The 15,621-nt window shown below is 42.8% G+C and overlaps 1 protein-coding gene and 1 long non-coding RNA gene across 2 annotated transcripts in view; one reads left to right on the forward strand and one right to left on the reverse strand.

The window, feature by feature from the left end:
* Positions 1 to 452: 452 nt before the first annotated feature.
* Positions 453 to 9,388, reverse strand: LOC121469723 (uncharacterized). The gene is made up of 2 exons (XR_005979891.2): positions 9,261 to 9,388; positions 453 to 1,262 (listed from the first exon to the last, which is right to left on the reverse strand). It is a non-coding gene; the product is annotated as an uncharacterized lncRNA (long non-coding RNA).
* UTRN (utrophin) overlaps positions 9,339 to 15,621 on the forward strand; it is a 523,567-nt gene continuing 517,284 nt past the window's right edge. The window contains exon 1 of the mRNA XM_030268143.4: positions 9,339 to 9,472. Coding sequence (XP_030124003.4) covers positions 9,394 to 9,472 — 79 coding nt within the window. The 5' untranslated portion in view covers positions 9,339 to 9,393. The remainder of the gene's footprint in view (positions 9,473 to 15,621) is intronic.

The raw sequence follows: 15,621 nt of genomic DNA on the forward strand, positions 1-15,621 counted from the left end.
CTCATTGAATCCCACCTTGAGACACCAAGGAACATGTCTTGGGGAGTTAAGTACACACAAATGGTTTAAGCAAACAACAGTGAAGGGAGGGGATGAGGGGTGAGCCTGCAGGGCTTTTTCCCAGGAACTGTGCTCTTGTATTTAGTAACTTGAGCAAAACTGTGCTGTGAGCGTTCACATTGCAAGATGAAATACACTTGCTAAAACCAGTTTTGTACTGCACTCTTCTCCCCATCAGGACTTTTTCTGGTTTGATGCTGACACAATAATGCTAGATGGTGATTGCCACTTGAGGGATAGTACAGATGATTTTATATTTCATAACAAATGTATCACAGGTTTTGCTAATTCCCATTTCCAGCTAGCTTTCTCAGTCATACAATTGTGTTTACTGTTATCTTTTTTTTTTTATTTTTGTGGTATCATATTCCAGACTAGATTTAAACTCTGAATTTGCCAGAACTTAGATACATTTGTATTTTAAATATACATTGGTCCTTTTAACAGAAGTTACACATTTGTCAGATCATATTCACAGAGTTTTAAAATATACCTTTGTTCCTGGTTCCAGATATATGCTGTATGGTTGAGAGACTTTGTTGCTCTGTGTTTATATTCTGTCAAACTCAATGGCACCTGATCCTGACGGAGTGAGCTGTTTGTTACTTCTGTGCTAGAAATAATACCTGTACCTGGTACAGGTCATCCTGTACCTGCTAAATGTTTTTAAGATGAGTCCATAAGTGCTTGAAGTGTAAGAGATTGGATATTATGTTACAGTTATGTTCTGATGGCTGAGTATGGTGGACACTCTTAAGAAGACTCTTGCACTCACATGGTTGAAAATTTCCCTTGAAATGCTAGTAAGGCTTTATTTTCTGAAATGCAAAGTCCACATATGAGCTCTCTCCCAGCAAGGACAAACTCCAGCATTGCTCCCATTTCAAAGGTTTGGACTGTGCAAGTAACCTCCAGTAAGATATATCAGTGATGTATTAAGGGGTTTTGTTGCTCCCTTATTTTCGTCTGACAGTAACTCCAAAAAAGGGGCTTTTTCAGAGTAGGAAAATTGTTCCAATCCTCTTTTCATTCAGTTTTGTGGTCTCTTCTTTTCAATGATTAAGGACTTGGCAGGGCTGGACTTCTTTTTTGGTTTGGACGATAGCTCTGGGTTGGAACATCCCAAAATAAATTATGTCCAAAAGTTTCCTCTTTGTCTGCTGTGATTTCAAAGCAATTTTCATGGCTCAGTTCAGGGCTGCCTAATAGAAGAAAATGGAAGAATAATTACTGCCTGCAGAGCTTCTAGCACAGCAGTTATTTAAGTAGCTGCAAAATAATTTAAGGTATAGGCAAATTTCTTGTTCCTTGAAGAACCATGTGCTTTGAGCCAAACCTTTTTCCTTGAACTAGGTACACAGTTCCTATGGCAGTCAGGCAGCAGGCACAGCCCCACTGTGCCAGCAGTACTAGCAAGGGCACCACTGGCATTCCTGCCCATCTGAGGTGCAAAGCTCATGCCCGTCAACACTGCCCTGTGTGCTGGGTGTTGTGGCTCCCCATCATTTCTGGAAATATTATAATTTCAAACTAACTCCCCACTGAATTAAAAAAAAAAAAAAATTAAGAATTAGAGTACTCTTCCCTCTGGGAAACCTACAGCACTCACTAAGTTCAGACCGCAACCTCTGCCCTGGCTGTGCAAAGCAGACAGAGGGCTGCCCTAGTGGAGCAGCCCAGATTTCCTGCTCATGTAGGGGAAATTTCACAATAGACATTCCAGCACGTGGCCAGCCAGATGGTGGTATGTGGAGAAGGGAGCGCGGTGAAGCAGCTGATCGCTGTCCTGCGCCACACTGGGGCTGTCCAGTCAAAGAGAGATTTGGGAGGGGAATGAGAGGCTTCATGAATATGTTTTAAACCATTAGCTGAAATAGCTTTGACTGAATCATGTGCTAAGTGACCTCATTCAGGCTGATTTCTTGTAAAGTGAATGTGAAAATGCCAGGTGACCAAGGGAGGGTTTACCTAAGCAGTGTGGAGATCTACAAGTGGGCTTTGATAGATGCCACAGCTTGCAGAGCATCTCCTGTTTTACAGGCATACCCACAGAACACCAGGTGCCAAAAAACAAACTTGTAACTTAAGTCTTTGGTGGGTATAAAACTTAATTCGCAAAATTTATCTTGTTGACGAAAAAGGCTATTTATTTGCTCAGAATTAAATTAATTTCTATGCACACATGTGAATCTGACCTGTTCAGATCTAGTGTTATCACAGTGACTTTATTTATCTTAGTTAAAAGCCAAAATCCTTGTCATTTCAGGGAAAGAAAAAGCCACTTAGTGGTAGTAATTAAAAATCGTTTAAGCTTTCAGCACATAATACCTGCATGTTATGGAAATTGGAGGATGGTGGTAGTCTTTCAAGCCCATAAAGAGTTAGTTAAAAAAGAGGCTTTCTAGAGGCTCTCAAGGCACACTCGCAGTGGCAAATGTGGCAAAACCTGGCCAAGCCCTCTGGCCACATCATCTGTGGTCAGAAAGCCAAATCTGCAAATTTGCTCAGAGCAGAGTGAGCACTGCTACAATCTTCTGGACTACAGTGGTCTTGCAGCTGGAGGGATCAATGCTGAAGTATTTCAAGCCTGGCATCTGTCTCAGTCCCCGTAATCATCTGTGTGCTTATGCGATTCGGGGAGGTAAAAGCCACAGGATGTCAAGTCTAAGCTATGGGGGAATTTACTTGGATGGAAAGTGTTTAGCGGGTGGGAAAAAGGGACATCCATAGCACAGGTTTTTGCTTGTGCCTTTGGTGTCCCAGGGGGTGCCATTATCCCACTAAAGACCTTAATGTGTTTTCCAGAAAGAGACATGTTATTAACATTTAGGCAATTTTCTAGGTAAAACCTAATTAGGGAACATCTTAAGGGGTCAAATACAAAATATAAATGTGGATAATTTAATGGGAAACAACAAAGAAAAGGTGACATACCTAATTGATCTAAAGTGAGGACAATACTTGTAAAAAATAATGATAATTTGTGAAAACTTGTTTTGTTTCATTTCCCCAGATTTGGTGTGTAGTCATTCCATATGAGGAGCACTCATTGGGTACTAAGGAGGTACTATTTAATTTTAGTAAGAATAAACTGTGTCTTCTTCCACTGCCTACCCTTAAAATAAAGACTTAAAAAGAAACATCCTTTCCACTGATTATTATTGCAGACTGATGGGATCTTGAATTTTTAAAGTGTTTCCAAATTGTCTTTGTCCAATGATCATGTTATTTCACTCAATAGATAATGTGCTTGTGATGGAAGATGCTATTTTTCCCTACTACAAAGAGTGAAACAAGTTACTGAAGTGAAGCAAGTTACTCAAGTTTCTATGTTTTGTTAACACAGGAATTCTGTTTCTTTGCCTAATCCCTAACTGATAAACTTGATGAGAAAATGTACATATTCTATAATTGTACAAGCATTATGTATTTATGTGTCTAGCCACTGAACAAACCTATGCCAATATATTGCACAGGCTATTCAAATGGGAATGGAACAGCACTGAAAAATACCCATGAATGAGAGAAATAAACAGAAAAAGGGAATAAACAAACAGACATCTACTTGTGTTAGGAGTGACTCTGACTAAGAACTCACACCTGCCCTTGTAGGGGATTGCCTCATGGTATTGGTCAAAGGTTCCTATCTTGCACAGGCACCTCTGTTGTTGATGGTTTTCTTTTTTCAATTCTCTGCTGCAGGTAAGAGAATTATGCTGGGAGGGTAAATTGATTATTATAACTGTTCATTAATGCACTCTTATTTAATGTACTTTGAGAGGTTATATTCTTCAGAATGATGATAAATTATGGTAAATCCAATTAATGTCACTGCAGCTAAAGGGATGTAAGAATTTCTGTTAATAGGGGGCAGTTTTCTGGGGTTTTACAAAGAAGCTATAAAAAATTGCTGAAACTTAAGGTACAAGTTTCCAGTATATCTTATGCACACAATATTCCCTTGAATCTGATCAAATCAATAGATATATCAAATCTAATAAGATACAAATAGAGTGCAAACAATCTACTGAAGATACAGATTCAAACTTGTAGGAATGGAAGTATACAAGGGGGAATACACTTCTTTGTCTTTAGATTAAAGCAGGTGGACCTTTGGTGATACATCTGACAGGCATTTTGCTCAAAGGGCATCTTGCACCCTGGGCTGGTGTCTTTATCAGGATTCCTGCTGCCCTCTGCCTCAGACTATACTCTGCACCTAGTAGCTCCTGATGCATGGTTAACTTGGTGTAGCAAAACAGTGTTGAATTTATTAAGCTATGTTTATTCTGGGAGGAGCTCAAAAGGAGCTTGTACACAAAGGCAGTTGACTTTGGAATAAAAATAAACAATTTAACATTAAAATCAGATCCCATCCTAAAAGTCAGAGGTAGAAAATGCTGTCCCACCTTTAAAAATTGTGCTGACTTTGAATATTTTAGTGTGAGATGCTTGAAACAAAGATAACTCCAGAAATTTTAAATTACAGAAGAAGAAAGGATGAGAAACCAACTGTTTTATCCTGATGTACTGAAGTTTTTCAAAGGTACTGCCAAAGGAGTTGCAGATAAAATCGACCCAAGCTTTTAGGAAAACTTAGTAATTTTTCTCACAAGAGGAGCATACAAAGAGAGAATGTATATTTAATATATTTTAAAATAAAAATATATTATATATATATTATTTTTAATATATTTTAATATATTTTTATCCTTGGATTAGAGATAATGAAAATATTAAGATAATTTTACTAACTGGTTAGTGCACAAAAGTCAGCATCAAAGCACCAAGGAGCTGTTAACTTGAATTCTGATGCAAGTTCTGTAAAGGAAAAAAAGTCAGCTGAGTAACAGCTTTCCTCATCTGATAACTGAGACTGACAACATGATAGGCTATGCAGAAAGGAGCAATAAAGATGCTCTAATTACAAAGCAATCCATTTGGTATCTCCTGTCTTCCTGAGTATGGAATGGTTTTCTGAAATCATGACAAAACATTGATGAATGGGCACATGCATTATTATGGCAGTCAATCTCAAGGTAATGAGATACACAAAATTCCTAGTTATATTGTAATCCTGTCAATTATGAGTGTATTCTAAAACCAGAAATACTAAGAACAAAGAAAAGAGAAAGAGACAAGGTGAGTTCGGAGCCTTACAATAACACTGTCTTCATGCACCAAGGAATAAGGTATTTATTTTTTTTGGTCAAAGTTCAAGGGCCTGAAAAGTAAGCTGTGCCACACAATCCACATGATGTTAATGGTCAGTAGGTATTTGTAGGTGAATATAGGTTTTAGAAGTACAACTGAGTGGAGAGTTTGCTGCTTGACTTTAAAATTGTGCTAGTCACCACTTTCTAATTCTGCCAATCACTAGAATAAAAAATTAGAGAGACCTAAAGCATATACATGTACAGAATATTAAAGGCTAGGGTATTTTCATTTTTTTCCCCCTGATGGAGATGTGCCTAAAGACCCTATTAAAATGATATATTATGTATAAATAATTGTATATATATAAATTATAGCCATGGCATGAGAAGCCTATAGTATAAACAACTAGCTCAGATAACTCAGTCTTTGATCAACAGTAGAGTGAGGATGGCTTTGGAGAGAGGCATGTTTTAAACACACCAGGAGGAAATTAACCTGCTTCCTCGAGGTAGTGTGCAGTCGCATTATTCCATTACTCTTCTGTTGGCACTTTGCAGTTCAAAGGAACATAATGATGATAATTCTGTCTAAAACAGGAAAAAGATGGAATGCTATAAGGTTAAACTGAAATGTATCTCTTTTTGAGAACTAATTTGTGGGTGCTTTCAGAGCAAGATTGTAGAAACTGGGACCTTGGACTTAGATACAGATTTGAAATGGGATATACCAGCTCTCCCCTCCTGCTTATCAGTTTGACTGCAGCTTTTAGCAATCAAAGTTACTGCTACCTGATAGCAGTCTTGGGTAACCTCTGTGAAGGGAGTAAGGCCCTCAGTGCATCCCACAAAAGAAAGGGCTTTTTTTTCACTTAGCATTTCCCTGCATTAGGCAAGGCAATGCAGTGCTTCGCGATCCCCATCCCTGAGCTGCTGCTAGATACCCAGCAGTGGAAAGTGACAATCTCCATCTGTGCTGACTCTTGAGTGGGCACTGGGCTTTTATGTCTCTTGAACTGTATGAAAACAGCTGGGTCTGCATTGTGGGTTTCCAGTGTTTGGGCGTTTGTTTGTTACTGGGCATTGAAAATCCAGCACGCAGAGGGAATGCATGGGATGGGGAAGAGAAGCCAGTCAAAAGCAGCAGGGAACAAGCGATGCTCCTCTAACCACAAACATAATGTTTGCAGTACAGGTTTTTCAGTGTAATGTAAACAAATAGGCATAAACACAAACAGTACCTTTCCAACAAATCCAGCATATTGCTCAGTGCTGCCTTACAGTTAGACACTGATAGGTATCATGTCCATGTTTTACAGTGTTTGTCGTCCATGACCTGCAATTCTCAATAGATTCACAATTCCAGTCATCAGATTTTTTTGACACGTTATTATTATCCTTTTATAAATAAGAACAATTTAAACTATATTTTAATATCTTTACAACTTCATGCAGTCGTTTGGATTAAGCAGATCAAGGATGAATTAACTAATTTGCACTGAATCACCAAGGAAGGCTATGGAATGATCCAAACTCGGCATCTTTGTTTTTAGGCTTCTTTGAAAGGCAAGAATATAGCACACTATCTGCAAGGCCTTCCATCCTGCAATACAGAAGCAAAAGACCCAGTCCCTGTTCCACACATGCTGCACCAATCAAAGGCTGAGGGAAAAAATGTTAAATGCAGTTAAAATTATGGTAATAATAATTTACAGGTTGTGTTTCTTTGAGGTATCTCTTTTTTCCTTGAGGGAAAGAATAAAGTAAGGGTAAATATCAAAGTTAGGTTAGGCTAACATGCACATAGTCATTGTTTAATCTTGTTATCTGTAGTGCCTAGTAAATCCATGAGCTGTGTACTGGTAAGAAAAAAGACTTGAAGACGAATCTTCCTGGTTTCACATTGCTACCAATTTCTGTTCACCTGGAGATAAAGAATAAGTACGTTGCCAAGCCTGGGCTTCCTCCTTTCTGCTAACTAATAAATTCTGCACCTCATTTCCTGCCGGCCTTTCTTAATTTAGGTGGTGAAGTACTTGGTGTTGGGAATGCATCTAACCTTGAAACTATTTTGGGCTGCATGGCCTGACGCCTGGTAGGTAACACCGAGGAATTACTCAGCTACAGTTTCTCTCTGATACTGCTGAAACTTCAGACTAATGCTTATCGAGATAAATATAGCCACGTGTTCTGCAGCCTCACAGTACAGGTGAGCACGGATTACTTGCCTGTGCAAACATCAGTAAGTTAATTCCCAGTTTGCAAATGCGGCAATAAACTAATTAGTATCAGCTAAATATTTTACTAGCATTTATGTTCATACATTATGTTCATACATCAAAAATGATTGCAGACACCCAGCATCAGCACATTTTTATTGATCTGTAACCGTTCCTTTCTTGCCCAGCCGAAAACCACCCAGGAGTTGTCGCTGCCAAGTGACAACTGCCAAGTGACCCCGTGAGATGAGGCAGAGACGCCTGGCCAAAGCAGGCGGATTTCGGGATAGTTGTTTCCGGCTGTTTGTAAATTTCCTAAGTGCTTCTCAAATTTTGTCACACTTCCTGACTTCGGTGTTCACGGGACGCCGCGGGGCGCTTCACCTCCGAAGTGCTGCGCAACTGCGCTTGTTTGGGGAGGGGAAGGAGCAGAAGGAGCGGCGGGAGCGCACAGGTGCGGACGGGAAGGCCCGGGAGAGGAGGAGGGGAGGAGGGGAGCGGGACAGCACTTCGCCACCACCTCGGGCGAGGTCCTGGGAGGAGCGGGGCCGTGCCAGCAGCCGCCCGCGGGGGCGCGGCCGGGACCCGACCCGCCTCTCTCTACCCTTCTCTACCCTTCCCCTCCGCGCCGCCCCGGCCCGGCCCGGCCCCTCCCCGCCCCTCGCTCAACAGAAGGGGCCGCGGCGGGGGCGGCCCTCCCGCACCCGCGGCGCTGGCCCGGCCAACAAAGGGGGCGCCGGGGCTGAGGGAGGGGCCGCCGCAGGGCCGGGCCCCGAGGGGCGGGGAAGAAGAAGGAGGAGGAGGAGAAGGGGGAGGACGGACGGCGGTGGCTCGCACGGAAAGTTGTGGGTCCGCCAGCGCAGCGCCGCGGGAGCCGCTGCCGCGGGACGGAGTGCGAGGAGGAGCTGGGCTGCGAGGAGGAGCTGGGCTGCGCCGTGGGGCAGCGCGGCCCCTCCCTCCCGCCGCCGTGCCCGAGGGGTGAGTGGCGGCCGAGGAGAGTTGGTGTCGGCGGCTGCCCCGGCAGCTCCGGGAGCGGGGCGGCTCTGCGAGAGGCGGCGGCACCGCCGCGCCGGGAGGGGCTCGGCGGGGAAAGTTTGTTTGCCAGCCCCGGTAACATCGCTGCGCGGGGGCAGTGCCCGCGGCGGGCGCACCTGCGGGCGGGACGGAGCGGCCGCGGGGAGCCGGGGCGAGGAGCGGCTCCGCCGTAGGGGTGCCCGAGGGCGGCGGCGCCGCTGCTGCGGCCGCGCATCCCGCGGGGAGGAGGTGCCGGCACGCCCGGCCGGCTGCCGGGTCAAAATCCCCGCCGGGGGAGCGGGGGCGGCGGCCGCTCTGCCGGGGCGGCCGTGCCCAGGGCCTGCCCCGCGGAGCTCCGCTTGCCCCGCCCGGGAGAGGGGCTGCGTGGCTTCTCCCACACGTGGCTGTCGCGCCCTGGGCCGGCCGGGGCAGCGCCTGACTGTGCCCCTTTGCTGCTGGCACACGCCCCGGCGCGGCGGGAGCGGAGCTCCCTCGTTGTGCCGCCCCTCCAGCGGGGCTGTCCCCTCGGTGCCAGCCGGGTGACCCGCGGTGGTGTCCGGCGAGGGCCGTGTCCTGCCCCTCTGGGGGGCACGGCTGGGCACGGGGCGCCCTGTCGCCTAAGGCTGAGTGAAGCTTGGCTTTCGCGGCTGAGGATTCAGCTGTGCTGCTGCACCTTCAGGACCATCCCACTTTTTAAATGCCACCATAAGGTGTCCCGCTGCAGGGGCACAGCGAGTGGCAGGTCGGCTGCCTCTCGACTCGCGTGGGCATGGCCAGCGATCCCCGATCCCTCCCATCGCACGCGGAGTCCCACCTGGCACGGCCCGTGGAGTTATCGTGCCTTTCTGCTCCTGCTCCTGTGCTGTAGGTGCTGAGCCGTGGCCCTCCATGGGAGCCTTCTCCCAGCCGATTTAGGCTCCGCCCGTGGCACACCGCAGCCCTCGAGCATGGCCCGTTTCTCTGAGCAGGAAGAAGGACCTGGTGGGGGACACAGCGAGTTCAGCGACATCATCAAGTCCAGATCAGGTAAGCTGTCGGGGAGAACGGTATTTTCCTCGTTTCTCCTCTACCCATAGCTTCTGACATAAGCTCACATTTTTAAACAGCATCTTTGTCCAGCGGTTTTTTGGTTATATGTTGGTAGTACCGTTAGTGACTGAGGCTGTTCAAGCAGCTTTCCTACTGTTACTAAGTAATAATAATTGTACATCTCGGGGTTTGTTTTGCTTTGGATTTTTTTTTTTTTTTTTGTCAGTATTAGTCTAGTCTGTTTATTTGGGATCCACCTCTGGCATCATAATTACCTCTACTTTTGTAAATAGCAATGTGCTTAAAGTGCTCTTTTGCAACCTAGTGTTGGTAGCTTTCATGTTTATTCTCAGGCACTGAAAATGGCAACTGTGGCTGCAACATTGTACCTCCTGGAAGTGCATCGCGGTAGTACTCATGCAGTAAATTGATGTGCTTCCTCCTTAATGTAAAACAGTTGTCTAAGGCTACTCACTCAGGCATTTCCTCCAGCAAAACATTCGTGTAACAGATCTGAAGGTTATTAAGAAGACATGGATTTTGTTTGGTTGTAGTGTGTTGGAGTCTCCTGAGGCTCTGATGGATATTGGGGTGGGTAGTGAGGTACTGTCACTTTAGCAGGGGGAGAACAGAGGCTTTGGAGGGACAGCGGAGAGTTGTTTAAACCTTCATAGAAATTTGTGCTCCATTCATAGACTTGGATGCTGGATTCCTCAGCCTCACAGTCTGAGGCTATGAATTTCTTACATGCAAAATGCTTCTGTTATCAAAAGATTTTCCTGTGATATCTAGCAAACCTAGCAGTGGTTTGTTTTTTTTTTTTTTTTTTAAGTTTTCCACATATTAAAAACTGTAGGTCTTCACTTAGTTGTGATTTGATATGTCAGATTACATAGGATGTGGGTTTGATCTGGATCCCACTGGTGTTTGAAGTTTGTTTCTTAGACCTTTGCTTTCTGAGTCTTCCTCTTCTGGAAGAGCAGTTTATGAAACAGATGCTTGTGGGTTTTTAATTTTGAATTTTGTTGTAGTTTTTGTTTTCTGCTCTTACTCAGACATAACTTCATTTGATTGTAAGTGTGTAGTCAGTATCTTCATGGGCTAGCTTGCAAACTGTTTGTATGTGTCTATGTATGCAAGTACTACAGTTTTATAAAGTGTGTGAGGAAACATGGATGTATTGGAGGTTTTCCGTGAATGAACAAATTGGACAGTGACTTCTGTTGTTTTGGTTGGGGCAGATGATTGTAAATCTTCTGTTACAACCACTTCAAATTTCTTCAGTGGAATGAGAAAATGCTTTAAATTTGAATATAAGGCTAAAAGACATGTGCATTAATTTAAAAATAATGTGATGACTAATCTTAAATGTTTTTTTCTAATTACTATGCTGGTTTAGATCTGGATGAGTGATTTCTTCAAATAAATTACTGTGCTACTGTAGCTCAGATCTGAACCATTCACAACAAGTAAGTCTGTGGTGGGAGGGTTTTCCTAATGAAAGAACTGAAGTTTTCTGAAGCACAGGTGACAGCAAATTAAAGACTAGTTGTCAGGACTGAGGAGAAGATATTTTAATTTTCCTAGATATTATGGATAGAGAATGCTAATTTTGATGTTTAGAAAGGAAAATTCAGGTTTATGTTTTTTTTTTGGTTTGTTTGTTTGTTTGTTTTTTTTTCTGGGAAGCTTTCTCCAGCATGAAATGCTCTTTGGTAGACTGAAGGTTTGAAATACAGTAGAAGTGTCATAACTTACTAATATTTGGGGGAGCTAAGGCATCTGTATGGCTTTTGAGACTCAAGAGATCTCAAAAAGACAGTCATTTGCTGTCACAGAAAATAGGCTGCTCTGTTTGTTGCTGCTCTGTGAGATCTTAGCACCAGTGATGTGGGAAGTCTCTTAACACTTTGGTTAGGGAGCACATGCAAATTTGCACTGAATATTTTCACTGAATAAATAAAATACAGAAAACACAGTGGGTGAAAAAAACACTCTGATTTTATATGCAATCAAGTGATTTAATATGTCATAATATTTTTTTAGCATGTATTATTCCTATGCATTTTTAAATAAGCATGCTGAAAACGTTTATTCTATTCTTGTAAATAAAAGAAGATAGATGTATAATGTCCTGTGTAAAGATCACTTTCTCTGTGCTCTCCTGGGCAATTCTCTGTGTATTTCAATGTTTATCTTAATCTCTTCTGAACAGATCACCAAGCTGTCAGGATATTGTGGTTATTTAAAACCATTCATGTTCTAGAAGTGATGTTTAAGATCTACAGGCTAAGTCTTTTTTGTTGTTTTTCTTATAACAACTTGGAAGGAAATTGTAATTCGAAATGCCAGAATCTTTCTGGGTCAGACCTTAACAAAGAGTGGTACTAGTAAAAATGTTTCTAAATATTTGGATACAAGTGTAAACTTCAGTCTTTAGCAGCCTGTCAACTGAATATATTGTCTTTTTTTTGTAGTCATTGCTGCTTAAGTTATGTTGTTTTGTAAAACTGTGAAGCAGCTAGAAAGCTATAAAGGTGGCACTGTCAATACAGGCAGTGTGTTGGTTATTGAGCTTTGATCTAAAGTCACTCTTATGTATTAAGATACATAAAGTTTTACACCTGCTCAGGGCTGTGTGGGGCCCATCTATGCTTGTTTTTATTAGCAGAAAAAGCTATGCAGTTTCTTCTTAGACTTGTAATTGGGAAGCTGCCAGTGTGCCACATGAAGGATTTAGGAAAACTGCAGAAAATCATGATTTCTCTATAGACTGATCAAAATAAATTAACAGGATTTCCATTTGTCACTTTTACAAAAAAAAAAAAAAAAAGAGGGGGTTTGCCATGGGATTTCACAGATGGGAAAAAGTAATTTTGCAAGTATCTCATTTGTTCTTTCCTCTCAAGCTAAGAGGATGAAGGATAAAACACTTTGAATAGGCATCAATTATTGATTATATTGGAAACACTTTTTCCTTCAGTGGTCTGCAAAGAAACTTTAAATGAATATGCTATAATCTGTTACAAGTGATAAGTACTTGATTTTTTCCAGAGCAGAGATTTTCTATGCTCTTAATATCACTTCTGTGACTTGTGATGAAAAAAAAAAAAAAGACTTTCCTGTTGTCCACTTATTATTTTTTATTTTCTGCTTTGGATATGGCTCATCTTTGATTTAGTAGCCTGTTAGTACTGGTCTACATGTAGCTTAAGGTTATCTTTGAAGAGACCTCTTCTGTACTTAGAATAGTATTTGATGGTGACCAAAGCTGCTTATAAAATAACTTCTGGTTTTTGTGTTTATAAAGGAAGCTGCTTCTTAGAACGATGAATGATCTGTTTGCCTCCCTTCTTCCTGCACCAGTGGTGGATGCTGATGGCTGAGTGGTGTTTAGTGGGTAGGATACTTGTTCTTGATGGTTATGCTAGGTTTATATATTTATAATTGGTGTTATTTAGCATTATTAGCCTGTGCTATGCCCGTGTGTCTGTATAATGGTTTGCTATGGAAAAGCAGTTTTTCTTTTTATTAACTTACCTGTAGTATGAAGTAATATATGTGGAGCTGATTTATATCTTTGAAAGGCATCTTGTGCAGATAGGAGAGCTTTCCTCATTGCAATAGCTTTCGGGAAGGAATGCTGTGGGATGATTGCCTTACAGTGGTGAAAACAGTGCTGTCATCACGGGTTTGAAAAACAGATGAGTCTTTGCTATGATTAATTATGGAAAAAAGACAAACTCACTTAAAATCTGTCATGGTAGCTTGGAGTGGTAATATATAATTAAACAGTAAGACATAGCAGGAAAAACATTTTTAGAAGATTGCGCCTCTGGTGCATTTTAAGATATGAGCTCTCCCTAAATTGAAGGGAACTTAATTCTCCTCAAATATATTTGACTGAAAGACTGCTTTGAGAATTTGTAACTTAGTTTTGCACTTTTGGGGCAAGGCTTATTCTGAGAACTGCTGCTGTTGTCTGTCTGTCCCCTTGTCCTCTGAAGCAAAACTTACTTGGCTAGCAAACCCTTTGTTCCTGGGGAGCTCCTGGGGTCTCGCTGCCCCATAATGCCACAGGTTGCCTTTGGAACCAGTTCCTTTAGTTGTGTCTCTCGCTGTCAGATAACTACAGGCCAAATGTGCTGCTTCTCCTTTTCCATTTTGGCCCTATTGGTGTGAAACTGTCAGGAGTTGTCATAGTTGCATGTGGACCCTTTAGGATTCTGTCAAGTGGGTGCAGAGTTGGTGTAGCCAGATTTACATTGTGTGAACTCTTCAGGGACATTTGTGCAGATAGTGTTAAAGACAAGTTACAAACTTGCTCTCCTTGTTTCTAGCCACTGAAATGAGTTTAAGACGAAGCCTTTGTGTTGCTGTAGCCTGGCTCCTTTCTGTCAACAGTATAGCTTCCTTTTCTTGGGCTGTCTGCTGGGGACAGATTGGATGCTGCAATGAAGACAGTTCTAGGGTATTGCCTAGCATTTATGAAATGACAGATATAGAAGTACCAGGCTGGTTTCTTCTAGCATCTTGATTGGTAGGTGAAAAAATAACATATGCTACTCTGTGTGTTTGAAGCACGACTCTGCCTTGGAATGGAAATTGAGGCTCCTCAGCGAGGGGGAAAAAACCAATCCAAAACCCAACCCATAAAAGCAGCCCATTGATTTGCATGTGCTCTGCCAGGAAAGAAGGATGTAACCCTGGGCAGGAGCTGCTAAGTGAGGCACTGTGTGTAGTGTGTTAAGTGTCTCTAAATAGGTCTAAAAGCTGGTGTGGGGAGGGGCTGCTGCTGTGGAACCCCTCGCTGATGAGGATCCTGTAGAGGAGGGGTGCCTAGATGAGAGGCAAACTAGGGTCAGTGTGGGGTTTCTTTCTACACCTTCCCCAGCACCTTTTGAAGCTCCCTCCTCCCTTCTTCCCTCAGGTCTGGGGAAAGAAGGAAGACTCTCATACAGTAGCATGTAAACACTATCATGTGCAAAGAAATCCTTAAATCTCACGGCATTGGGCAGCTTAGCAGAGAATTACCTGAGCATTGTTAACATCTATCAGTAACTGCTCCTAATTTTGATTTTCATCTAGACTGTTTCTCATAAAAGAATCACTTGTCCATGGTGTGTGTTGGGGTTGACTCTTGTGAGTAGGGAAGTATTGTTATTAAAGTCTTTTGAATGCAAGTAAGGAACAGGTTCATCAGTGTAGGCATGGAAGGGAAGGAACACGTGGGCTTGAGCTGAACTGATGTTTCAGGACAGTGTAGCTGCTCTGCTGCCAGGTAGCAGCATGGATTGGTGTACTCAGAGCCTGCATGATCTGCTTTTCAAGTGTTGCATGGTATCCCTCTTTCAAAGGAAAATGCACAGTTAGAAAAGCACAGCTGATTCCACTTACCTTGCAAACAGAGGCGTTCCTAGCAGAAAGTTGTGGAGAACTGCATTTGGATGCCTTAATAACAGTCTGAAGAATGAATAACAGGGTTTAAACATTGTGAGGTGGGAGGGAGGAGTTTCGTTGTCTGACTCCTTATTGTGTTGATGAAAGAATACGTAATAGTGCCCTGTACCTTGTCAGAAATCCGTTTGTCTTTTCCCCCTCCCCCAGTGGGTTCTGGGGATGCAGTTGAGCTGTAACTTCAGAAAGTGACAGTATATTCTCAGAAGAAAGCTGGGAGTTTTAAAGATAACAACAAAAAAGACAGCCTAAGGAAATGGAAATGGAACAGTCTGTTAATCTGTGGGTTTAACAGAAGCAATGGTAGGACTTTGTTGCAAGCTTTAGTTTTGGGAGTGAGGCAAGGAACTACTGATTTGTAAATATACTCAGCTGCAAAGTCAGTGAAACATGGACCCTTGAGAAGGAGGAGTCAAACTGCCATTTATTTATTTATTAAGTTATTATGTCTCTGAGCCTTTTCTTTGAAAAGATATCCACCTGATACTGCTTTGGAAAGAATAAAAAGAGAAAGTTTGATTCTTGGGCCTGAGTTGGGCTCAGCCCTGAGTGAAAGAAAAAAAAAATCTAAAATCCAAACGCTCGCAGTTATATTTTGTTGTCGCTTATCTGTGGGACCAGCAGGTAGGGGCTGGTACACAGAGTCACTGCCCCTGACTCCAGGTGCATGAGGGACGCTGACATGGCTG

The sequence above is a fragment of the Taeniopygia guttata genome, chromosome 3 (assembly GCF_048771995.1).
Source record: "Taeniopygia guttata chromosome 3, bTaeGut7.mat, whole genome shotgun sequence".
NCBI lineage: Eukaryota > Metazoa > Chordata > Aves > Passeriformes > Estrildidae > Taeniopygia > Taeniopygia guttata.